The sequence below is a fragment of the Leucopleurus acutus genome (genome assembly GCF_964270905.1).
Source record: "Leucopleurus acutus genome assembly, chromosome: 3".
Lineage (NCBI taxonomy): Eukaryota > Metazoa > Chordata > Mammalia > Artiodactyla > Delphinidae > Leucopleurus > Leucopleurus acutus.
In genome coordinates, this window is record NC_139145.1 from 159766219 (window position 1) to 159792211 (window position 25993).

General features: G+C 35.1%; 1 protein-coding gene across 1 annotated transcript in view; it reads left to right on the forward strand.

The window, feature by feature from the left end:
- CDH18 (cadherin 18) overlaps window positions 1-25993 on the forward strand; it is a gene marked incomplete at both ends in the record, with an annotated part of 348690 nt that overhangs the window by 92058 nt on the left and 230639 nt on the right. Inside the window, one exon of the mRNA XM_082836814.1 lies at window positions 22999-23118. Coding sequence (XP_082692940.1) covers window positions 22999-23118 — 120 coding nt within the window. The remainder of the gene's footprint in view (window positions 1-22998; window positions 23119-25993) is intronic.

A 25993-nucleotide genomic window follows, 5' to 3' on the forward strand; every position in this document is an offset into this window, starting at 1 on the left:
TAGACTTTCTGAGTTCCTGGAAAGGGTAATAGAATAAGAATCAAACTTAGGCTTTAGGAACTTTGCCAGGATTCACCTAAGGATACAGAGAAAATTTTTACAAACTTTCAGATATTTAAAAATTACCTATTAGGAAAAAATATTTTCACATCATATTTATCACTTGAAATATTGGAAAGTGGTTAACAATTGAATACCCTTGTCAACCTACAGAGAAAAGACTGAAACCCCAAATCCTTCATTCAGGCAAAACATGATTCATCTGTTAGCATGAAAGAAATATGTGGAGAAGGATCCAGAAAGTATATCATCCTCCCACCTTATCTAGAAAAATATTTAGGAAAACAGTTGACATTGAAAATAGTTGAAATGAATCAGAACAGAGATTGAAAAGCCAAGGAAAATGACAAGGGGAGGAAAAAAGTTATCAGAAATGTACCCTGAAATATATACGTGTGTGTGAACACAGTGAAAGCTAAGTGGGTACATGTGAGCCTGTTAAAGAATGCTGGACATTTAGGAATCATGAATCCTAAAGGAATCATTGCAGCAAAGGCTGGAGGACTTAGGAACAAGCCAAGACATTTCAGTCCTCATCTAGGACTTGGAGAGAAAGGTAGGAATAGGAGGGAAATACTAGTGAAGCTGACCCTTGAACTACACGGGTGTGAACTGCGTGGGTCCACTTATAGGAACCTCCTACACAAAGGCCAACCGTAATAGGTTATCCATGGATTTTTGACTGCACAGGGGGTTGGTACCCTTAACCCCCAAGCTGTTCAAGGGTCAACTGTATTCTTAAGTTCTTTTATGGAGACAAGTATGGTTGAAGGAAAAATATTTAATGCCTGAAAGTAGTGGAGAAAAGGGACAAAGCAGAGTAGGCTCTCAGTCTCTTTTGTACCACAGTTCCACGCATGATTTCTGGTGAAAGAGTATGGCAAGCTTTAGGCTGAATATTGGAAATCATATTGTGTGTGTGTGTGTGTGAACTCATTGTGGAAAAACAAATACATAAAAATCATTATAATAACATCTAATGCACATTGTAATATGAACATATGGAAGGTGATATAAAAGTTAGTGGAGTGAGAAACTCACTTTACACTGTGGCCTTAAGAATGAGTGGTATTTGCACTGCCTCTAATTTTAGAAATCAAACAAACAAATGGGAACAACAACAAAAAACTAGTAATGTGGTGCAGGACAGAACAGCAAACCATGGCAGTGGAGACAAATGCAGCCTGCTGTCTGTTTTTGTAAACAAAGTTTTACCAGAACAAAGCCATACCCATTCATTCACATATTGCTATGGTAGTTGGGCTTTGCAGTAGCAGAGTTGAGTTTGCAGCCAACACTATGGCTCACAAAGCCTAAAATGTTTACTATGTTGCCTTTTACAGTAAAAGTTTGCCAACCTCTATTGTAAGCGATTTTAGAGAATGACCCTCTAATACTTTTCATAGACAGTCATCTGCTGATCCAGGGCAGTTAATGTTCTGACAGCCCAGCTGACTATATACACATATACAAAAATATGGCATTTGTCACAAACAGTAGGATCATGCTTCTTCTTCCCTTTAGGTAAATGCTATTAGTTATCCAATATTCAGCTTCCCCTTCCCTATTACTAAGAGAACTCAGTTTTGAGCAGGGTGCCACTGTGCAGAATTAAATATTCACCTCCTACCATACCTTTTCATCTAAGAATGACTATGTGATGTAATTCTAGATGGTAGGATGTTAAGCAGGGGCAATTAGGTGGAACTTCCAGGAAAGATATAGGTTTCCTGCCAAAAAAATCACACCTGGCATGCATATTTCACCCATCACCATTTTCCTTTCAATTGTTGCCTAAAGCAGATGTGGTAAAGAAATGTAGCAGCCACTTGCAGCCATAAAGATGAAAGCCTGTTGCTTAGTGCAGAAAGATAGAAGGCCCCGGAAGAATGATCCATTACAGAACTGATGCTCCTGGTCTGGTCTGCGAATCCCAAGAGCCTTCTTAAAAAGTAAATCTCATCTTTTTAAGCTATCGAGTTGGATTTCAGATACACGCAGCTGTGCTGAATCTGAATTGATAGTTGGACAAATTCTAGGTTTCAACATGAACCCAATAACCAAAGAATTGAACCTAATACTGAATCCAAAGGAGTGGCGGGTAAGGTTTTAGCATCAGAAAAGAAACAGTGATGCCAGTTTCTATTAAGTGGCTTGATTTGGGAATGATACAGAAAATCATCTCTCCTTTCCATTTCTACTATGTAATTGTGACGCTAGATGATTTTGCTATGGCACCAATATTTCTTTCTGCATGTGGTGAAGCTAACAGTTGATTTCAGATATCTAAATCATGTTTCCTATCAACTGTAGAATCAATTGGATCCATAGAAGTTCTGATGAGTGGATAAAATGACTACAATCAAATAAACACGGGGAAATTACGTTAGCAGGAGATTCTTAGGAAAAATAAACACATGTTAATTATACAAAAAAAATCTCAAATTTCACTAGTAATTTAAGAAACCATGAAGGAGCAGGAGATAGCAATGTTCACCTACCAAGTATGCAAATTTGATAATTCACAAAATTGTTAATGTGCAGAACCGTTAGTAGAAATGTTGATTTTCATAGTTTTTTGGAGGGTAATTTGGCAATGTCTATCAAAATTTTTGAAAGAACATATATCTATTGTAGAAAGCTATTCTATAGATATACTGACATGGATATGCAAAGATATAGAAGGAAGGATGCCCATTGTAGTATTGTTCACAATAGTGAAAAATAGAAAACACACTTAAAGTACACTAATAAAGAAGTTCTCAAATGAATGATTCTTCATATACTGATACCCTAGGCAGCCTTAAAATGAATGAATTTCAACTGTGTATGCTGACATTCAACGATCCAGAGTATTTTAGTGAGAAAAAAGTTTTCAGAAATCCATGTGGAATAGAACCTACTTTATTTTAAAAAATAAATATGAGTTACAGAATATGCATATCCATACATAAGAAATATCTGAAGGAGACCCACACACAGGTAAAAGTGATTACTTCTACAAAGAGGGTTGCAGGCTTATTTGGTATGAGAGAAGTACATTCTTCTTTATTAAAATAATATATACATGTTATTTATAAAATGATAATGAAAAGTAAAATGCAGATTTGTGAAAATAGATATTAATAATATTTACATTTAAAACTATACCAGTTCCCAATACTAATAATAGCTAAAAATAGTGTGATAGGTGACAACAAAATTTTCCCAACCGAAGGTGACTGATAAGATCATTGTTTTTACCATATACACATTAATTGAGTTTTGAATCATCCAGTCATTAAAAAAAAAACTGTATCCTTTAATCTCTCCAATTCTTTCTGGAAAGAAGGAGAGAGTGAAGGCATTTAGTGTCCTAATAAATGTGATAGTGGGTAGTAATAAAATGGTAAATAAAACAAGGCCCCTAAATTTGAGCAGGCTGCAGACATGTAAACAGAAAATTTCAATATGGTGTTTGATATGCAAAAAAATAGAGGGCCCATACAGTTGGACTGGGAGCCCTGCTTGCAGACTAGAGAAGACATCCTCTGAATCTTATATAATGTATGGGGTTTTTTCAGTTAGACAAGGAGAAAAAAGTGCATTTTACATAGAGGACACATGATAAAAAACACTCCTCTCTCTTCCCTGTGGGGTTGTATAGTTCAGAGTGTGTATGTGCGTGTGTGCACGTGTACCTGCTTGTGTGATTAAGGGGGCAGAAGCAGGATCATCATGCAAATGATGGATTCCCCATAGAGCTTTGCAAAATGTGATATGAGAATACAGAGGGGGCAAGAGAAGACAGCACCGGGGACCTCTTATGTGTGCACGATTTTATCAGATGGCTGTTTCTTGTATATCCATTGCTAAGAAATGGTCGTGGAGCCCTCCAAGTAGTTGCTGGGTGTTATATTGCCAGTGAGAAAAGCATAATGTGGTAGTATATTTCTGTCAGTGAGTAATAGCAAGGAGACAAAGTCTGTGGCATTCTGGATGTTTTCAAAAAGAAAGATGCAAAATAAACTGAAGTGGTTTTTGATGCATGTTTTAAAATAAGATTTTTCTTTATCTCTTAGATTTACATACACCATGTAATTTCAGCTATTATCTAGGGAATCATATCCCCCTAGAAGAGTTTTGCAACCTTTCCACTATTGACATTTGGGACTGGATAATTCTTTGCTATGGGGCTATCCTGTGCATTGTAGGATGTTCAGCAGCATCCCTGGTCTCTCTACTCATTAGATTTCAATAGCATCCCTCCCACCGCTGCCATATCGTGATGTCTTCAGACATTGCCCAAAGATATCTGGAGGCCAAAATTGCTCTCAGCTGAGAATCACTGCCCTAAGAAACATGCAAAATAAAAGAATGAAAAGATTTCAAAATAGAGTGCTTCCCTGGTGGCGCAGTGGTTGAGAGACCGCCTGCCGATACAGGGGACACGGGTTTGTGCCCCGGTCCGGGAGGATCCCACATGCCGTGGAGCTGCTGGGCCCGTGAACCATGGCCGCTGAGCCTGCGCATCCGGAGCCTGTGCTCCGCAACGGGAGAGGCCACAACAGTGAGAGGCCCGCGTACTGCAAAAAAAAAAAAAAAAAAAAAGATTTCAAAATAGAAACATGAATGAGAGCAAAGATATTTGTTAAATTTCGAGTCACTTCCGAAGAGAATCCCATAGTGTTGAAATGCTCATGCCATATATTTTGTGACCAAAACCAATTCTATCTGCCCAGGTAAGCAATTTTCATGTTTAAGGATTAGTTACCATATTTAAATGGATACCATTATGAAAACAGTGAGGAAAACCATTGAATAAAGTTAGGATATTTGTGCTCACAGAAAGAAGAGTAACAGTGTGGCTACATGAGAGTCATCGTGGTGCTCGTTTAAACCTGCCTGTTTTTGTAGCACTGATTTAGAAAAGGACAATTTGAATCATGATGGGTGTCTAGTAAGCTATTGGCTGTCACATTGCTTTTTTAAAAACTTATTTAAAAATGTGATTGCCTTCAACAAAGTGAACATATGTGGACAGAATGACATTATAATATTCTGGAGGGCAAATGTAACCTGATAGGACTGTGAAGAGACTGGTACATATTTTATCAATACACACTTAACATTTTTTTGTTTTCTTTTTTTCTCTGATATGTGGTTTATTATCATTCCAATCTTGATGACTTTACCACCTCCTACCGATTATTCTATAGAAGTACTTCTTTAATTTGATTTTCTGAAATTTTATTAAAAGTCTGTATTTTTCAAAGAGGGCATTAACCATGAGATGAAATTATTCCCTTTTTGGAGTCAGTGTTCGGGTGCATGTGTGGCTTTTTGAAAATGAAGATAGAATGAATAAAATCTTATTTGTAAATAGCATTGCCATTCTCAGATAGAAAGGGAACAATTATCTTAAGACCTTTAGTGGTATTATAATAATATATATTATTATCATTAAAAAAGCTAGCAAAGGTTTATTTTTAATTGTGTGTATTGGTAAATCTCTTTTTTAAAAAATAATAGTTTTGTCTCTTCTATTTGTGTGTAAATATACCCACATTTCTTCAATTCTAGTATTGCTTTTGCCTGGAATCAGAAGTACAAATTTAAATTTGGTTGCATTTCAATCACCTTAAATTTTCAAAAAATTGCTTTATATATGGAAATTGTTTCAAAGAAAACCATGCCAAATCACAGTCTAATTTGCTTGAAAATAAATTTCACATCTTCTTTGTTTTTCATGGAAACATATTTATAAGGAAATATATAAATCTCTACCTATTCTCTTCTATATGTTAATAAAATATACCAATAATTAAACATTATTTAAAATCATTTTTTAAATTGTAAGAGATTATAGGAATAATGATTTTCAATTAATTGGAGAGAGAACAGAATATACTTTATGAAAATTATGAATATATAATTTATGAACTCTGATTTCAGTGGAGTACTAAAACTTAATTTGGCATATAAGGAGAAGATACAAAGTTTTACTCTATGACCCTTAAATTCTGCAAGGTTCTTTGTCTTTGGAGATGTATTAAAACATCCCCAATCTTTTTCATGTTTTCTTTGTTCCCTTCCAAGCTCTAAACCCCAGACCTGTTTCCATTTGCAGCTGTGTTCTTTGTTGCAAAGCAGCAAGAAGAGACACCAGCTGTGCTTATTTTATTGTGCTGCTTGTTGCGGAACTAATTTAATTCTTCCCAAACATCTTGGGAGCTTCACCTGGATATCTTCCAGGATTCTAGTAGCCATTTTATAATTATTACCCTGGGGCATAACTTCAGAATGAGATAATTTCAGTAAAGTGAAGCTGACACTGCAATGCTACATGGTAGATTAGAGTTCATATGAAGAATCATATAGAGCAAGTGGTAAATCATACATTGGACAAAATTTTCTAAGATTCATAAGTTTTTTCTTCTTAACTTCCTTCTCGTAACTTTTCTTCTGTATCAGTTAGCTTTTGTTTTGTAACAAACCAAGCCACAATTTACTGGCTCAAAATATCATTCATTGTACATGGACCATCAGAAAGAGAAATTAAGAAAACAATCCTGTTTACAATAGCATCAAAAAGAATAAAATACTTACGAATAAATTTAACAGAGGAGGTGAAAGATCTGTGCACTGAAAACTATAAGACACTGAGGAAAGAAATTGAAGGAGACCAAATAAATGGAAAGATAGTCTGTGTTCATGGATTGGAAGAATATTGTTAAGATGTCCATACTAACTAAGGTAATCTACAGATTTAATACAATCCCTATGAAAATCACAATGGTGTCTTCCACATAAATAGAACAAACAATCCTAAAATTTGTATGGATCCTCAAAAGACCCCAAGGAGCCACAGAAATCATGAGAAAGAATAAAGCTGGAGGCATCACACTTCCTGATTTCAAACTATATTATAAAGCTGTAGTGATCAAAACAGTACAGTACTGGCATAAAAACAGACATAGATCAATGGATCAGAATAAAGAGCCCAGAAGTACCCTTGTATACATGGTTAATGAATTGATGACAAAAGAACTAAGAATATATAGTGAGGAAAGTATAGTCTCTTCGATAAATGGGGTAGGGAAAACTGGATAGCTACATGTGAAAGAATTAATCTGGATCCCTTTCTTACACCATACACAAAAATCAACTCAAAATGGATCAAAGGCTTGTTGAATGTAACACTCGCTACTGTAGAACTCCTAGAGGAAAACATAGCGGGTAAACTCCTTGACATCAATCTTGGCAACGACTTTTTAAATTTGACACCAAAAGCAGAAATAAACAAGTGGAACTTTAGAAAGTCTCTACACAGCAAAGGAAACCATCAACAAAAAGAAAAGACAACTCATGAAATGGGGGAAATACTTCACATTCATTCTTAGGGCAGCATTTCAAGAGAGTGAGAGCAGAAGCTTCAAGGGTTTTTGAAGAGAAGGCTCAGAAGTTCTACTACTCTACTTTTGCTGTATTCTATTACTGTACATCACTTGACACAATGTTCTGTAAATATTTATTGAATGATAATACGTTAGCCCTTTCCACCTACACTTATGTTTGGAGGAAAGAGTTTGTAAAAATACAGCCTCTTAATTTTTTGAACATCATTGTTTGGATATCTGGTAAAAAAAGTTTTATTGCTCTATGGAGTAATGATTCTTTTTATTTTCTTGTAAATAATTACATTTGTTTTTTTTCAAGAAGGACCACAAAACCAATTTATTTTCTCACTTTTATTCAATGATTGATATGATCTACCAGATTGCATTTTATGCTACTTCAGATTCCTTAGTTTCTCCATTTTACTTTTTATGAAAGTATACTAGATTTGGAATTCCCCAATAAAACTGGTCAATTCATAATAGAAAGTACTTCACTGGAATAGATAAATTATTTCACCATAAGTTGGGCCCAATTTACAAAAATTAAATCTCCACATTATGTTTTTTGTTTTTGGCCACACCATGGGACTTGCAGGATCTTAGTTCCCTGACCAGGGATTGAACCCAGGCCCTCTGCAGTGAAAGTGCAGAGTCCTAACAACTGGACTGCCAGGGAATTCCCAAATCTTCATGTAATGTTTTAAAAAATATATTCAAAAATGATTTTCATGTATATGCTCCTCAGTGTAGGAAATGTGAATACAAAACAAACCAATCAGTTTTGGCAATTCTAGATACAACTTATGTTCAAGTAAATGTAAAAAAAATATAATGGGTGAAATTTTCATAATGGCTAAAGGAACATTCTGGTGTATAAATTAGCCTTGGAACTTAATACTTCTCTTCATGGAGATAATGTCTTTTTTTAAAAAAAATACAACAAAAAATTTTTACTACAACTGACCTTAGGGCATCCTGGGCTTATTACAGTGGTCCCCAATCTTTTTGGCACCAGGATTGGTTTCATGAAAGACAATTTTTCCATGGACCAGGGTGGGGGGTGGGGTTTGGGGAGGTGGGGGGATGGTTCACATGGTAATGTGAGACACGGTTCAGGCAGTAATGCAAGCAGAAGCAGTTGGCAGCGATGGAGAGCAGCAGATGAAGCTTCATTCTCTTGCCCACCGCTCACCTCCTGCTGTGTGACCTGGTTCCTAATGGGCAGCAGACCAGTACCTGTCCATGTTCTGGGGGTTGAGGACCCCCAGCTTATATTTTATTGCTCACTACTTTATATTATACATTAATTTGAGCTTATCTGCTATTTTACTGATTTGTACGTCCTTCACATTTTTAAATTATTTTATTTCTGTGTCATATGCACCTAACAAAGTATCACAAATGTAATAGTCAATAAATAAATAGACTCTATATGGAATAAAGACAAAATATACTTTTTATAGAGGTGAAGAGCTATTATTCCATGTGATTTTTTTTCTGTATACTTATCACATAAATGTAGAGATGTAAAATTTTCTTACTAAAATCATTCTTAATATTTACAAAAATTTACTGATATTTTATATAAATTTATCCTAATTATGGCCACTTTTGTTGTTTTCTCCTTCTCCTCTCCTTTCCTGTCCTCTCCTCTCCTCTCCTCTTCTTTCCTTTCTTCTTTCTTTCCTTTCTGGGGAAATAGACCAAACCAAAAATCTCATATTAGACACTTGCCATTACTTAATTATCACTGATAATATTAATTAGTCTATGTTATTACCCCTATATTTAAATAAAGCCTCATAAATTGAAATTGCTGTGAAATATTATAAAATGAAAAATATGGAAATTCCCTGGTGGTCCAGTGCTTAGGACTCTGCACTTTTACTGCCGAGGGCCCGGGTTCAGTCCCTGGTCGGGGAACTAAGATCCCGCTAGCTATGCCAAAACAAAATGAAACAAAAAAAGCCTTGAGGCAGTATTTCTGTTACTAAGCCTCTCTGAGTCTAGAATCACTGTCCTAAAATGAAGCAGCTATACATTCCCATCATTATATTAAAAATATATATATACATATTTTTAAGTGTGAAATCATTGTATTAGAGCACATACTCCTGAAATTTCATTCTAAAAACTGATGTGCAATAAATTCAACCTCACTTTTTTGGGTAGTTTTTGCCATTTTCTAGGAGTCAGGTATAGAGTGAAAGCATAGCAATCAGGTGTGGGGTGAATATTCTGTGTTCAAGTATACCGAGAAGGCTCAGCATGAGGTATAGGGAAAAGGCCCAGCAAAGAGGACTAGAGTGAATACACAGTGCCCAGCAATCAGGTACAGAATGAACATACAGAGATCAAGACTAGAGGAAGTCATCATGACCACGTGTAGAATGAAGGCGCAGTGATTAAGTATAAAGTAAAAACACTGCAGTCAGGTATAGCAAGAAGGTATAGTGATGAGGTGTGACAGAAGGCAAAGTGATCAGGTAGAGAGAAACGGCACAGTGAGAAAGAGGAATGTCTGTGCCATTGTATATTCCTGCTGCCATCTACCAGATGTCTTTATTTCCTCTGTTTTTCAGGGCTCAGTCCTTGAGTTTCATAATTGCCTGCCGTCTGTCTTAATTGAGAGTCCTCTTGAGGTCCGTTAAGTTTCTCTCCGCTAAATTTCATTTCCCACCTTAGTAAATGGAAAATATTTTCTTGCTCCCATACACTGGTAAGGAGAAAACTCTGTGAAGGTCAGTCTAGATCTTTTATGCTTTCACATGTTAAGTGGCCCCCTTATTATTAAACATTTTATGGTCTTTATGATGCTGAGGTATGTTCTCTTTATATCTACTTTGTTCAGAGTTTTTTAAGATAAGGGAGTGTTGAATTTTGCTAAACACTTTTCTGCATCTATTCATGTGAATTTTATTCTTCAAATTGTTAATATGTTGTATCACATTGACTGATTTGCAAATATTAAACCATCCTTGCGCTCTTGGGATAAATCCCACTTGATCATGGTGTATGACCCTTTTAATGTATTGTTGAATTTGGTTTGCTAACATTTTGTTGAGGATTTTTACACCCATGCTCATCAGTGATATTGTCCTATATTTGTGTGTGTGGGGGGAGCAGTGTTGTGTGTGATTTTCCTCTCTGGTTTTAGTATCAGGGTGATGTTGACCTAGTGGAATGAGGAGTTCAGAAGATATTTTCCTCTTCAATTTTTTGGAATAGTTTGAGAACTATATACATTAATTCCTCTTTAAATGTTTGGTAGAATTCACCTGTGAAGCTATCTGGTCCTGGAATTTTGTTTGTTAGGTATTTTTTTGATTACTGATTCAATTTTGTTACTAGTGATTTGTCTGTTCATATTTTGTACTTTTCTTGATTCAGTCTTGGAAGATTGTATATTTCTAGGAATTCATCTGTTTCTTCCAGGTTGTCCAATTTGTTGGCTTATAATTGTTTGTAATAATCTCTTATGATGCTTTATATTTCTGTGGTGTTGGTTGTAACTTCCCTTCCATTTCTGTTTTTATTTATTTGAGCATGTTCTTTTTTTATTTTCATGGGTCTGGCTAAAGATTTATCAATTTTCTTTATCTTTTCAAAGAACCATCTCTTAGTTTCCTTGAATTTTCTATTGTTTTACTAGTCTATATATCATTTGATTCTGCTCTGGACTTTGGGCTTTGTTTTTCTTCTTTTTCTAGTTCCCTTAGGTGTAAGGTTAGATTGTTTATTTGAGATTTTTCTTGTTTCCTGAGATAGGTCTTTATCACTACAAACTTCCCTCTTTGAACTGTTTTTGCTGTGTCCCATAGATTTTAGAACACTGTTTTTCCATTTTAATTTCCCTGGCTGTTTGTGAGGCCCAGCCATGACTTCTGGAGGCATGTTAGTGGGCAGGGCTTGTCCCCAGCTTGGCAGGCTTAGAAGTGTAATTGCAACTTCTGCGAGAGTGGTGATGCACTGGGCTGGCCCCAACACGTCTGGCTGTGAGGCACCGCCACAACTGCTGGTGTGCTAGGCTGGACCCCAGAGAGGGAGCTGCTTTAGAAAGACTCTGGTGGCAGCTGGGGACATGCACTGGATGAGGTAGGGTGGGAACTGCTTTGGAGGGGTGCTGGCGGCAGTCCTCAGGGGAACACCAGGGCAGGGCACATGGTGTTAACTAGGTTAATGCAGAGTGACAGAAATGGTGCCCACCAGTGCTGGGCCAGCTAGGTGAAAGGAGAGTAAAAAAGAAAAAAAAAATGGCGTCCACCAATACTTCTGTCCCTGGAGAAAGTTTCACCTGCTCCCTGCTCCTTCAGTCTGTGTCCTAAAATTAGTCAATGAATCTCCTTCTCACATGACCCAGGCACATTTTAAGCTGCTGCCTCTGCACTAGAACTTGGGGTGAGTAAGTTTGTATGTAAGGTCTTCGTTAGCGATGTATCAGTTTCCTCTGGCTCTCCTAGATGTAAGCCCCACTGATTTTCAAATCCAAACATTATGGGAGCTCGTCTTCTCCATGCAGATTTCCTAGGCTGGGTAGCACAGTGTGGGGCTCAGGCCTCAGGGAGGCCTCTGAAGTTGTGATACCCTTCCCACTTGTGGATTGTCACACCAGGGGTATGGGTTTCACAAGACTGCATCTCTGCCCCTCCTATAGTCTCCATGTGGCCTTTCCTTAAATCCTTAGTTGTAGAAATTCTGTTCTGTTGGTCTTCAGGTTGTTCTCAGAGATAGTTGTTCTATATGTGGTTGTAGTTTTAGTGTGTCTGTGGGAGAAGGTGAGCTGAGGATTTTCATCCTTTGCTATCTTGAACTGGACTTGGAGTTATCTACTATTAAATTTCAGCTAATCAATCCTAATCTGACTTTGCCATTGACTTTCTTCATGGAAGAAAATTAGTATTGAATTTTTGGTAGTACACTGAACAATTGTTGCCAAAGGAATCATACAAGCCATGGTTCCATTTAACTAAGGCCATCACAATGGAATGTTTCTCCAGTCTCACTGATGTGTTCATTAGTGTAAGTCTAACTAAATGATCTCAGTAAATCTTCCATTGCTGTTTCACACTGAAGTGCCATGAAATATTGGGAAAATTGTGTTCCTTCTGAAGGGGGCACTGCTTTGGAAGTTTATCACAGCATGGCATGTATATATGGCAAGGAAGAAGCAAACAGAAAAATAAGAACATGTGATGGCTTTTGTTTTACCCAACTGTTTGTGGTAAGTTTTTATCAGCAACAGAAAGAAACTCAACTAGAAGAATCTAAGTGCACATCAGTAAATAATATGGAATATCATGTAGCTGTGAAAATTATATTTACCAAGATGGCATGGACATTTCCATGCCATGTTCTGTTATTACAGAAAAAGCTGCATAGAGTTCAGTTTAGTATGTACATGACTACAAGACAGACCTTTGAATGAGTGGAGAGAGTTATGAAAAGACATGTAAGACACTGCTATGATTACTTTTCTTAAGGGAAATGAGACAGGAGGTATATTTTTCTTACTAAGATTATGTTTGACTTCTTTAATTTAAAATATTCTGTAAGATAAATATAATTAACAAAAAGAGATTGCTTTGAGTAGGAGTATTTCTGTATTGTCCTCTCAGCAAAGAGATGTAAGACCACCAGTCTTGGGATTGCTTTGTAACTAAATTTACACTCTGTGTGATTAAAGAAGCTACTGACAAAGTCACGGAAACCTTGGTGATTCCAAGCAACATTTCATAAACCTCTTCCACCAGGTTTAATTTTCAGTCTTAAAAACATATATATATATATATATATATATATATATACATATATGTGTATATATTCACACACACACATACACAAAATGACACTTATACACATTTTATAATAAAATTATGTATAATTATATATATATATATATACATATACATATATACAATAATAATAATATAACCAGCCTAGTGAGGCAATAAAACTCTGTGGTCTATACTTTGATTTACCTGACTGAGTGCTTTGCAAACACCTGTATGTACAGAACCAAAGTAGCATGCATGTGATATATTTATGTTTGTATATTTTAAATAATCTAGATCATATGTTTAAATAATTTGAGCTCAGGAATTAGTTTTGGTATACATCAAGAGAGAAAACAGGAAGAAACATTGTATATAGATGAGCCAAAGCGCAAGAACTATAATTATAAAATATTTTATGTAACTGTATCATAAAGACCATTTCCCCCAAACATCGTGTAGTATTTTCAATTCAAGAGTCATTTTCAGCAAAGTTCCACAGCAACATTGTAGAGGGTGGCAGTTCAGTAGACAGTGCCCCTGAGGGAGGATAACTTGATGCAAAGTAACACTAGACCAACCATAGTTTGCAGTGTGAGTGAGAAATCAATTTTTATTGTTTAATGCCTCTGAAATGTAGGGATTGTTACTGCAACATAATTTAACCCACTCTTTCTGATATTTCTCCCCTTGACACCTCAGAGAGGATATTCCAAAAGTAGTTTGAAATACATAAGTATTTCAAAAATAAATCATAATAACAAGATAGGGTGCCAACAGTGGATAAATCCAGAGATTCCAAAAATTCCAGAGCATTGAAAACACTAAAAATTAATTAATGGGGTAAAAGAGACAGATCAAATTTACAGGCCTAAACACTAAAGGTGAAAATTGTTCTGCCCCCAAATCCCCTGTAAATACAAAAAAACAGAGGAAGTCACTTGGGCAACTTATTAAAGATTTCAAAGCAAGGCAGAATTTTTTCAACCTATTCTGTACATACAAAGAAAATGTGTTTTTATTATACCCTTAAAGCCTTTGATTTTGGTTTGGTTTGGTTTGGTTTGATTTTCCTAAGGATGGCTCACATAGGGGTATTGGGACATAAGGATGAAGCAGAAAATAGCTTCCAGTAAACCAGAAAACTCACATAAGAGGGGAACAAAAAAGAATCAAAGAGCTCTTACCAGTAGGTGAATATCACAAAGTCCTTGCTTCTGATGCAAACGACTCCTCCCTCTGGGGACACAAGAGTCCTTGATCTGCCTGGCAATGTATGAACCCATTCTGCCACACTTATTAAGATGTAGCACTCCAACTTAACGGGGGAAACATCAAATCCATTTTTAAAATTTCTATTTAAAATTTTATGTTTTATGCTTTATTGAGGTATAATTGAAAAATAGGAATTGCATATATGTAAGGTGTACAACTTGATGTTTTGATGTATGTGTACATCGTCAAATGATCACTATGGTCAAGCTTATTAACATATCTATCACTTCACATAGTTACCATTTTCTTTTTTCCTTCCTTTTTTTAATGTGTGTGTATGTAGTGAGAAGACTTAAGATCTACCCTCTTAGCAAATTTCAAGTATGCAATACAGTATTGTTTACCATAGTCACTTTACAGTACATTAAATCTACAAAACTCATTCATCTTGCATAAGTGAAACTTTATGTCCTTTTCCAACATCTCCTCATTTTCTCTCTCTCTGCCCTACCCCTGGCAGCCACCATTGTATTCTCTGTTTTAGGAGTTCGAATATTTTAGAGTCCACATATAAGTAAGATAATGCAGTATTTGTCTTTCTGTGTCTCGCTTATTTTCCTTAGTATAATGCCCTCCAGGTTCACCCATGTTGTTGCAAATGACAGGATTTCCTTCTTATTTTAAGTTTGAAATATAGCTATATCTGTATCATATTTTCCTTATCTATTCATCTCTCCGTGGACATTTAGGTGTTTCTAATGACCTCAAATATATAACTGAAAAAATATCAAAGATGAAAAGGTGACGAATTATATATGTTTCCTCAGAAATCATTACAGGCACAACATCTGCTGCCTAAAATCAATGTAGCAAGAGATAGGTATTTAAATATTTTATCTATAATAATAAAAGTAATGCTACCATAATTAAAATTAATAAGTAATTAAAATTGCATGGTGGGGGAGAGATATTGGGAGGTAATGTAGATGCAGTGCATTCTTCATCTTTAATTAGATCAATGACAATTTTCAATTGTGATACAATCAGAAAATTTTAAATTAAAATGAAAGAACAAATATTAGGGCAAAGAAAATGTTGCTACTTTTAATAGTAGATCTGGTAGGAGTAGGTATGGGACTAAGAAATAAAGAGGATTTTAATTTTATATCTGTATTGTTACGTTTTATTTTTGGTTACTGTAAAATATGGAGACTGTGCTATTAAGATATTTAAAAATCAAATTTTCAGCTAACTGGTGAAAAAGAAATTGAAATTATTGTATTTCCTCAATGATTGATATTCATGACTGAATGTCAGTTGTTTATGTGAGTGGATATGTACACATATATATACATAAATATGTATATATAATATATAGTATATACTTTATAATCTTTTATTAAACACTTCTGAAAAATTATTGCAACTTTTGTGAGCAAAGAAGGACAAAATATTTCTGTCCCTGGTATTCTGTTTGGTAGTAATTGTTTCATAGTTTATTGGTTTTGATTTTATTTCTGCTTTTGTTTTTATCATTGAATGAAAATTCAGTTTAAATAATAGTGCGCTATTCAGAAAAATGCTGAACTTGTTAATAACTTATTTTTTAAATGGAATACTTTGTAAAGCATGAGCATTGAAGCAACTTATAGATACAAATTCTAATTTTTGATAAGAAATTGATATAAAATCAGCAATTATGCAGTGCACTTGATTATCACACATGCTAAACCAGGGAATACTTTAAGAAGTATTGAATTACTATTCCTCTATATCTGTAAATAGATAGATAGATAGAGTATATATATGTATGAATTTTCCTCCACGTTAAGAACATTCTCCCCGAAATTCTCATTTTAAAATTTTGCATAAAATAGACAGCTCTCCAAATGATATATTTGTCACATTCCAATATGTTAAGTAATTTCAAGTTATTGAATGTAAACAACACCCAGATTCTCATTTGAAAGTAGTAACTATATTAGAGTCCAGTTCAGAACCTAATCTTTATATTTGGTAAAGTATAGTCATTATCGAGAAAAGAAATGAAGGATACTTGGGGATAGACTTGTTAATGCCTTCTGTATGCATTGGAGCTTAATCAGGAAAATCAAATCCACTGTCATGTAGTTCAATAGAAGGAACTGAGTCTGTGGAACAAGTTACAAAAATGGTAGGAGAAATGAAAAGCCAAATGGTGAACTGTGAGGCAACCACTGAAGGAATTGAGCATCCTTATGGCTGGGAGGGTGGTGTTACCTGACCCCTGGAGCTGGGTTTTAGTGGACAGACATGGGAAACACTAATCAATGTCAATGACAGGTGTTAGATTCCTACAAACATCAGAACAGGGTAGGAAAGTAATGTGAGGACAACATGCAAGTGGATTTAGAAGATATGTAAGACTGGTGGGGATATGATAGTCAAGTCACTTTTTACTGCAACCATTTACTCTGTACAGAAATCAAGAGAATTGTGAGCATTCTATAAGGCTACAGAAGAGTACATCACTGTTGTCGGTACTTGGAGATTTCTTCCCCCTAAGTATTTTATATACAGACTCTGCTGAAAAAATATATTTACTAACTTGGCCTTTGGCTATGGTGTGTATGTGGGGTGAAATATAATGCTGCCTCTCTACAAGTAGATGCATCTGGACAGGCATTACATACCACCAAGGAAACAGACAAGAACAAGGCAGAAGATCTTGTAACTATTAACACTCAACAGATCATGACTGAATGTTGCAATGGCATAGATGGGAAAGAATGTCACAGCAAAACAGAGAGGACCAGCTTGAATTCTGCCTTCTCAAATTGTTAACTATATAACCTTTATGTATCTCAATGCTCCCATCTGTAAAATGGCATTGGGTGTAATTTTCTCAATAGATTTATCTTATTATTAAATTAAATGACATATAGCAGAGGGATCCCACATTACTGGCACTAAATACATAATTTTTCCTTAATTTTTTCATTTATGGTATATGATAAGAAGTTTACTTGAGTAATATCAAATCTCACATTTGGTAGTTCCATAAAAAGGATATAATTGAAAGAACACAGAAACTAACAATAGCTGTGATTGAAAATATACAATTAAAATAGTGAATTCTGCTCTGTTACCCAGATGATTCATAAGTGTACTTGCAGAGGATTTTTTTAATCCAGTGACTCTTGTGTGAATACTCAAGGCTTTATAAAATTACACAATGACTGGAATACTGTGCTATTTCTCTGTTGGTGAAATTACAGTCCTCCTGTGAGGAATGAAATTTAAGTTGTACCTTGATGACTATTACTTTTTCACAGTCCCTGGAAAAATTTTCTGGGAATTAAGCCCTAAGAGATTCCTTCAGAGAGGTACTCTCAGCCTTCATAAATCTCCAGCTTATTTTTACTTAGAGTTCTTGCTCAATGTTAATTCACTTGAGGTTTTTTTTTTTTTTTTTAGAAGATGTTGTAGGTAGAAGTTTATTAATGAATTTATTTATAGCTGTGTTAGGTCTTCATTTCTGTGCGACGGCTTTCTCTAGTTGTGGCAAGTGGGGGCCACTCTTCATCGTGGTATGCGGGCCTCTCACTGTCGTGGCCTCTCTTGTTGTGGAGCACAGGCTCCAGACGCGTGGGCTCAGTAATTGTGGCTCACGGGCCTAGTTGCTCCACGGCACGTGGGGTCCTCCCAGACCAGGGCTCGAACCCCTGTCCCCTGCATTAGCAGGCAGATTCTCAACCGCTGCGCCACCAGGGAAGCCCCCACTTGAGATTTTAACAGAGCTGTGAACCCTGACAAGTCATGCATAATGATTTGCAATCTCAGAGAATATTTGTTTGGTATTAAAATGCCTTATTAAATATTTCAAATTGATATTCGGAGACTTTCGGGAAAGTCCCCTCTGTTTCTCATTGATATGTAATGTTACAAAATGTGTGCTGTTTATAAAACAGTAGTACAAAAAGAAACCACATGGAAAGACTGACACAGGGCAGTCCCAAAAGGAAACAAGACACATTTTATTGTACAAAAGAGATCTTGAAAGCTTTTGTATGTACTTGAATCTTTTCATATTTGTTTCAAACATCAGCTGAAAGGCTCTAAGCCCGTGTGCACCGAAGGAAATATTTAATGTGAAAATATTGTACACTAAATAGCCGATGAAACTTTAAGATGCAATGTTTCTGTGGTTATTGTTTTTAATGAAAACAGTTGTAAAAATTAAAAACGCTTATATAGCACTTTTTAAAGTTTTCTTTGATTGGAAGCCAGTTATATAGGGAAGGGACTGTTGGTTTAATAACTATTGACCAAATCCATATAATAATTTCCAGAGAAAATTAGATTCTTATTTTAATATTCTAGTGGAATCATGGACTTTTAGGTATCTTTACGTATTTTTCTTTGGAAATCTAGCACTGTAGAGGATAACAATTTTCTCTTTTCTATTATGTACACAGTTAGGGCCCATAACATGAATAAAGGAATTGAATTGTCCAATGTGGGATACTTTTCTCAGACATAGATATATCCATACCAATAATTTATTTTTCAAACTTTTAACCAGGAATAAAAAAGTCTTTATTAAAATGACCAATGTAACTAATTAATTTACTTAGAATGCTAATAGGTGGATCACTAGTAATGCCTAATATTCAGAAAAAAAATCAAATACCATTAATTCCTACCTAATTTAATTTTATCTACTTGTGAGATTAACTTTTGATTTTATCTCCTTTTTGATGTTCTGGCATCAAATAGTCTAGGATATTATCAATCATTTTTTTCTTGGCTTGTAACTTCAGACTCTTGTCCAGAGTCAAAGAACAACCATAAATTCTGAGAGTAAATGTCACTTCTTTCCACTGCAGCCGTAGCACAATGTATCAGTTTGCTAGGGCTGCTTGCACCAAAGGACCACAAACTGGGTAGCTTAAACAACACAAGTTTATTGTGTCACTGTTCCTGAAGCTAGATGCCTGAGGTCAAGGTATTAGCAGGGCCATGTTCCCTCTTCAAGCACTGGGGAAGCATCTGCTCCAGCCCTCTCATCCAGCTTCTAGTGCTTTGCTGGCAGTCTTTGACTTACCTTGGCTTGTGCAAGTATCATCTTGATCTCTGCCTTCATCTTCACATAATGTACTTCCTGTGTGTGTATGTGTGTGTGTGTGTGTGTCTGTCTGTCTCCCTCTAAATTTTCTGTTTTTATAAGAACACCAGTCATGTTAGGGTAGGGGCCCAAACTACTGCAGTGTGACTTCGTCTTAATTAATTACATCTATAATGACCCTATTTCCTAATAAAATCACCTCTTAAAGAACTGGAGTTCAGAAATTCAACATATGAACTTTGAGGGAAAACAGTCCAACTCATAACACACACCCTAAGGCATTTTATGTTTTTATTATTTATATATTTCTAATGAAAAAAAAAAGACTTTTTTTCCTTAATGTAAAAGAACTTCCAAAAGCACCAATGGTTCTTAAAATGTTCCCATCAAACCTTCAAATAAACAGGAAAATAAAATAAGTATAATGTTTTCCTTTTGGTTTAGAACTCCTTGGTAGTGAATTTTTGAACAATTTATTTTCCACCCCTGCTATTTAACTCACTCCTGCTGTATTCTGGGGTAGTTTGATTTTTGGTTGAGTTGGGCTGTGCATATACCTATGCTCCCTTCAACCAGCAATCTGTTTACTCAAAGTGGCAGACTGATACCTTCAGATGCCACCAAATATGATAGAGGTAATTTACTGTTCTTTGCTTTACACACAATTATAATTGCCCACTACCCTTGAGATCAATGGTACAGAGGTGTCTGTGATTGATAATGACCATACTTTTTGACCACAGTAGATAGAGAGTTAGTATATTTTCTTTCTCTCCTCTGGAACTCTTTTCTGCTCTGCCCACTTCTTTTCGGTACTTTAAACCATCACTTAGTCAACACCACCATACTACTTTTATTTCTTTTCTTCCTCCTTTTCTCCTTTTTCTTTATTTCATTTGTCACTCCACTCATGCATCGCAGCTTTCACTTAACAAGCCTGGGCTTTTAAAGACAGCTCAAGCCAAGCAGAGCACTCGTTCTTTCCTGTAATGGTCCGGCCTGTCACATTAAATGATGTGTGATCTTGCACTATTTGCCTTTCCCAGTTTTCTTCATGGAATGGTTGCTGTGGGGCTACAGTTTAGACATTAAAACTATTTAGACCTAAATCACTATTGTAAGGCCACAGCAAGTTTTAAAACCTGAGCATTTTACAACTGTGGTTTCTTAAAAGACGGCCATTATTTTACTGATTTCTATCTATACTGTTTTTTTTCTTTTTTTTGAATCCTAGTAATTCTTGTATGCCCGGTATGATCAGCATTTTTCCTATAAGGTCAAAGATTTGACTGGTATAATTTTATAACATTTTAACCATAGTATGGGCTTCTTTACACATTTTAGAGTCTGATGTGGGTACCTACTACAGATTTTAGTTTCTTCAATGAGGTACCAAATGAAAATGCCTCCCTCCTAAACCAACATTTTTGGGTAAATATCTACCTACTGGTATTCTCTGAACAAGCTGGAGAGATGAATATGGGTATAGAACAGGTGTTGAGACGTCACAGAAGAAGTCTTTAATGTTCTATAGTAATTATTATACTTAGTCATGAAAGAGGTAGTCTACATGTGACTAGCTCTGGAAAGTTTATCAAGCCAGATATCATAGTGCTATAATGAGAAAAATTATGGTACACATCCAAGTCCAAATAAGGCTGTCTAAGAATGGACTAACAGTGAAGCAAGAAGATATACATTTTAAACTTTAAAATTTGAGGTCATCATAGATTCACATGCATTCATGAGAAACGATATAGATTTCTTGTACCCTTTACCCAATTTTACCCCTTGCTAACATCCTGCAAAATATCCAATATAAAACAATATCATAACCAGGCTATTGAAATTATTTACCAATTTTATTTAGATTTCCCTAGTTTTACTTGTGAGTGTATGTATGTGTTTAGTTCGCACGTATCCATAATCAAAATACTGAACAATTCCAGCACCATCATTATCTCTCATGTTGCCCTTTTATGACCAAACCCACCCCTTTCCACTCCTTCTTTCCCAGACTCTGGCAACTACTAATCTGTCATCCACTTCTAAAATTGCATCACTTCAAGAATGTTAAATAGGTAGAATCATACAGTATATAGTCTTTGAGGATTGTCTTTTCCCCTCCTGGGTATGATTCCCTGAAGATTTATCCAAGTTAGTGTCTATATTAATATTCTGTTCATTTTTATTGCTAAGTAGTATTCCATAGTAATACTGTACCATGGTTTGTTTAACCATTTTCCCATTGAAGGATATCAGGGCTTCTTCTAGTTTGGTGCTACTAAGAATAATGTTGCTGTGAATATTTGTAAATAGGCTTTTATGTGAATGTATATTTTTATTACTTTACCATAAATGCCCAAGAGTACAATTTGCTGGATTGTATGGTACATGTATGTTTGTTTATTTAAGAATTTTCTAAACTTACATTTCCACCAGCAGTGTATGAGAGGCCTAATTTCCTGCCAGAATTTGGTGTCACCAAATTAGAAATTTGGTGTCACCAAATTAGAAATTTCTCTTAGGTATCACACAGTCCTTTTCTTCTGAGTGTGCATAATTACTAGTTATATTTTTGCTTAGCATCTCAATGTAAAAATACTATTTAGAGGCCAAAATCATGGCATTTTATTAAAAATCTTTATACAGTCGTCCCTCAGTATCTGCAGCCAATTGGTTCCAGGACCCCCGTGGACACCAGAACCTGCAGATACTCCAGTCCCGTAGCTGGCCCTCCATATCCATATCCGTGGGTTCTATATCCAGAAATTCAACCACAGCAGATCATAACATAGTACACAGTCAACAGTTGGCCGCATTTGTGGATGTGGAACCATATATATGGAGGGCCAACTGTACATTTATGTTCTACTAATAAGGATTGTCAAATGAACTTGGCATACTAAGTCTATTAACTTTTCTAGGATCCTTTGAAGGTACAGAAAATGTTTTGCTTAAAGTTGTGTCTGAATTCCAACATAGAAGTAAAAACTTTGTAGTCAAGTAGATATTAGACCCTTAGTAGGTGTGTCAGACCTAAATCATAGACTTAACTACTAAAATTAAAAACTGAAATTTGTCAGTACCCCCAGCATTGTTCAATAGTCAACTGTACACTCTCAAAATACTTTTGATTTTTATCCCCAGTTAACACCTATTTGATTCTTGAGCATTGACCCAACCTGACGCTGATTATGTGAGGGTTAAAAGAGACCCTTTATAATGGTATCAGCATATAAAGAATCACATTAAACTATCTTAAACCAAACACTCCATTCTGGGCTCTCATTTAGGACAGTCAGTGGCACGGAAAGAAAGCAGGGACCGTGTTTGAGAGATAAATCTAAGAAATACAAGAAATTATCACTCTCCATAAGTATTTCAGCATTACCTTTTTCTGTGTACAATTTAATCATGTGTTTAATGCCATCACACACTAAAATTTGTTTTCCTGAATGCACAGGTACCTCTGTTCTACAGGTGACAGCCACTGATGCAGATGACCCTACCTATGGAAACAGTGCTCGGGTGGTTTACAGCATTCTCCAGGGACAGCCCTACTTCTCTGTAGACCCTAAAACAGGTTAGTGTTTTTAAGGATAATTTGTGTGCAGATGCATGCTACAATAAAAGAAAGCAATATTCTCATGTCTATGTACTTTTCTACATTAGACATTGTTATTTTAGCACATTAAAAAATGCCCTCACTTTTTCTAAAACAATGTGATTGCATAATTGAAGATAAATTAACTGCTCTCCTTAATATTTGATTATCCATCATTTATATCCATACAAGTAAAATGCTTCTTACATTTGCATATTTCTGTGACATTTAAATAAATGCTGTCTATTTAAAACAGAGGGTACATAACGCTTCAGCCCTCAAGTATTGTGTTACGTAAAACAAATTAACTGAGAATAAAGCCAAACACATACAAGCATTTGTTAAGGAAAAATGTGAATTCTGCTTCACCTCTTCTCTTTTCTGTAACCAAAATAATCATATCATATTATATTATGTGATGTCAAAATGAAAATGAAGGATACTCAAAAATTCATTTTAGGTCTATGTTATAACAGCATAGTCTAAAAACCACAAAAACTCATGGCCTATTGACAAAAAATTTGTAAATAGAAACTCAGCTAAAGCTAAATATAAACCCATTTTTAATGTAGCTAAATGTTCAGTATGAAGTGTTTCAAGTTTAATAAACAGTTTCAAGAACGTACATAATCAGGAGACACAGATGGAGCAGAGAGAGGTCCAGGATATTCCAGCAGCTTCCTGGGTCCTTTCTGGTCATGTGAGATGAATTCTGAATCAAGTTAACATGTGAGATCTTCAAGTAAAGGGCACTGCCACATAACTAACACAAAAGAGTCATATTTGGTCATAAATATCCCCTTATCCTCATATTGTTATATAGCTTACAACAATTTTTCAGGGAACCCTGCTCAGTAAGTCTACAGATTACAGTTTATTAACCATTGTCTCAGGCAGTGAGGTACATCAGCTGAAATGATGCTATGGACAGTCATACTCCAATAGTTAATGCCATTAGATTGCTAGGAGGATTGTCATTTTCATGTTTACAAGAAGGTGCCTTCTCTCTTTCCCTGGTGCACTCCAACACAAAGTACACTGGGCAGGAAGAGATCTCAGACATACTGCTTAACCCCTTAAATTTCTATAATTTAAGAAGAAAAGAATGAAAAAGGTGTATAGATATAGATATGTAAATGAAGAATATACACATATATATCCACATATTATATGCATTACAATTATAAAATTAATTATAATATTTAATTAAGTGAAATAAAAAATAAGAATTGGGAGATAATAAAAATAAATAACATAATGTGACCTAAAGTGAATATGAGATATATAAGTTCTTGTAGTACTAAGCTATTACTGAATAGTTAGAAATAAAATTGTTTATTAACCGAATAATCAAAATTCTGGGACAAAAATTATATATCTCTCTATATATATGTATATATATACATATATACATATATACGTGTATGTATATACATATACATATATATATATGTACATGCATGTTGTTCTGGTAGGAGACTTTTAAATTAATTGAAAATATTTTTTATTGAGGTGTATTTGACATATAACACTGTAAATTTAAGGGGTACAAAATGTTGATTTAATGCACTTACATATTGTAATATGGTAGCCATTGTAGTGATAGAAAATCTTAAGCCAAATCATTATTTGACAATAGCATTGCTCATTTTGTGGTACTTTCCCAATAACCATGGTTCTTTTAAAGAAGAAAGATGTGTATTTCTCACTTTAAATATGCATCTTCCTAAAGGAAAGAAATGAGGAGACTGTTCCAGTTACCTTGTTTTAGGATTGCACAAACACATGTTCATGCATGCACACACATACCTCGATTTACTCAACTGTCCTTATAGAAAGCCAAATTTTTATTTATACATAAATATTATATTTACTTAATAGAACATGGCTAGGGTATAGACATCTTATATGGATTTTAAAACTTTCCACACACTTCTTGATCTTCTTTAATACCAAATACCAAATTCTCTGTGTTAGTGTATGTTTGAGTTATCTGAGTGTTTGCATGTGTTGGTGTGAGCACATGCAGGTAGATGTGTGTGTGCGTGCATGCATATTTACTTTGGACAAAGAAAACAGGCCACTGAGGACAAGATTTGACTAGTGTTAGACTCTGCTGTAGCTTGTGTTTTAGTGAAGCAAATACATCAAACACAATATTCAAATAAAAATTGCATTTGGTTGTACATATTTATTATGGGTTAATTAAGTACTTCAGGAAACAAAAATAATTATCTTAAATATAAATAGGCTGCTATTCAGGTACTGCTCTATTGAAATGATCTTTGCTCCTACAATTTTTTCTTCCTTTCTTTAAGCAAAATGATTTATTGAATGAAGTGTATGCCTCCATGTTGATATGTTTTAATTTCAATATTGTATTGTCTGAAGCATCATGGAAGTCTACGGTTATATGCTATACTACAAAGATTGTTCAAATATGCAAATCTCTTAGCCTGCTGTCTGTAGAAAGTGTTAAGAGCGATTAGAAAACAAAATGCTGAGTATTCTCTTCAAAGCTAAGACTTTTTTGGTAATTTAAGCTTAAAAGACCTCTTACAATGCAATTAAACATCCTTAGAACTAATGAATTTAGTGAAAATTGTGCCTTAAATAACTGGAATAAAATACAAACATACTTAGAACTAAGGAATCAGTTGCTATAGATGAGATGTTATATAATAAATGTTGGGATAGTAGTTACTTAAAAATGTACATTTTAATAGTAATACTTTAATTCTATCCTTTCATTTAACATGACTATATGATAACGTTTCCAATTAGTACTTTCGATGAAGACAAATTATAATAAATCAGAACTTTTGTGCCCAAATAGAGTTGTGAGTGATTATGG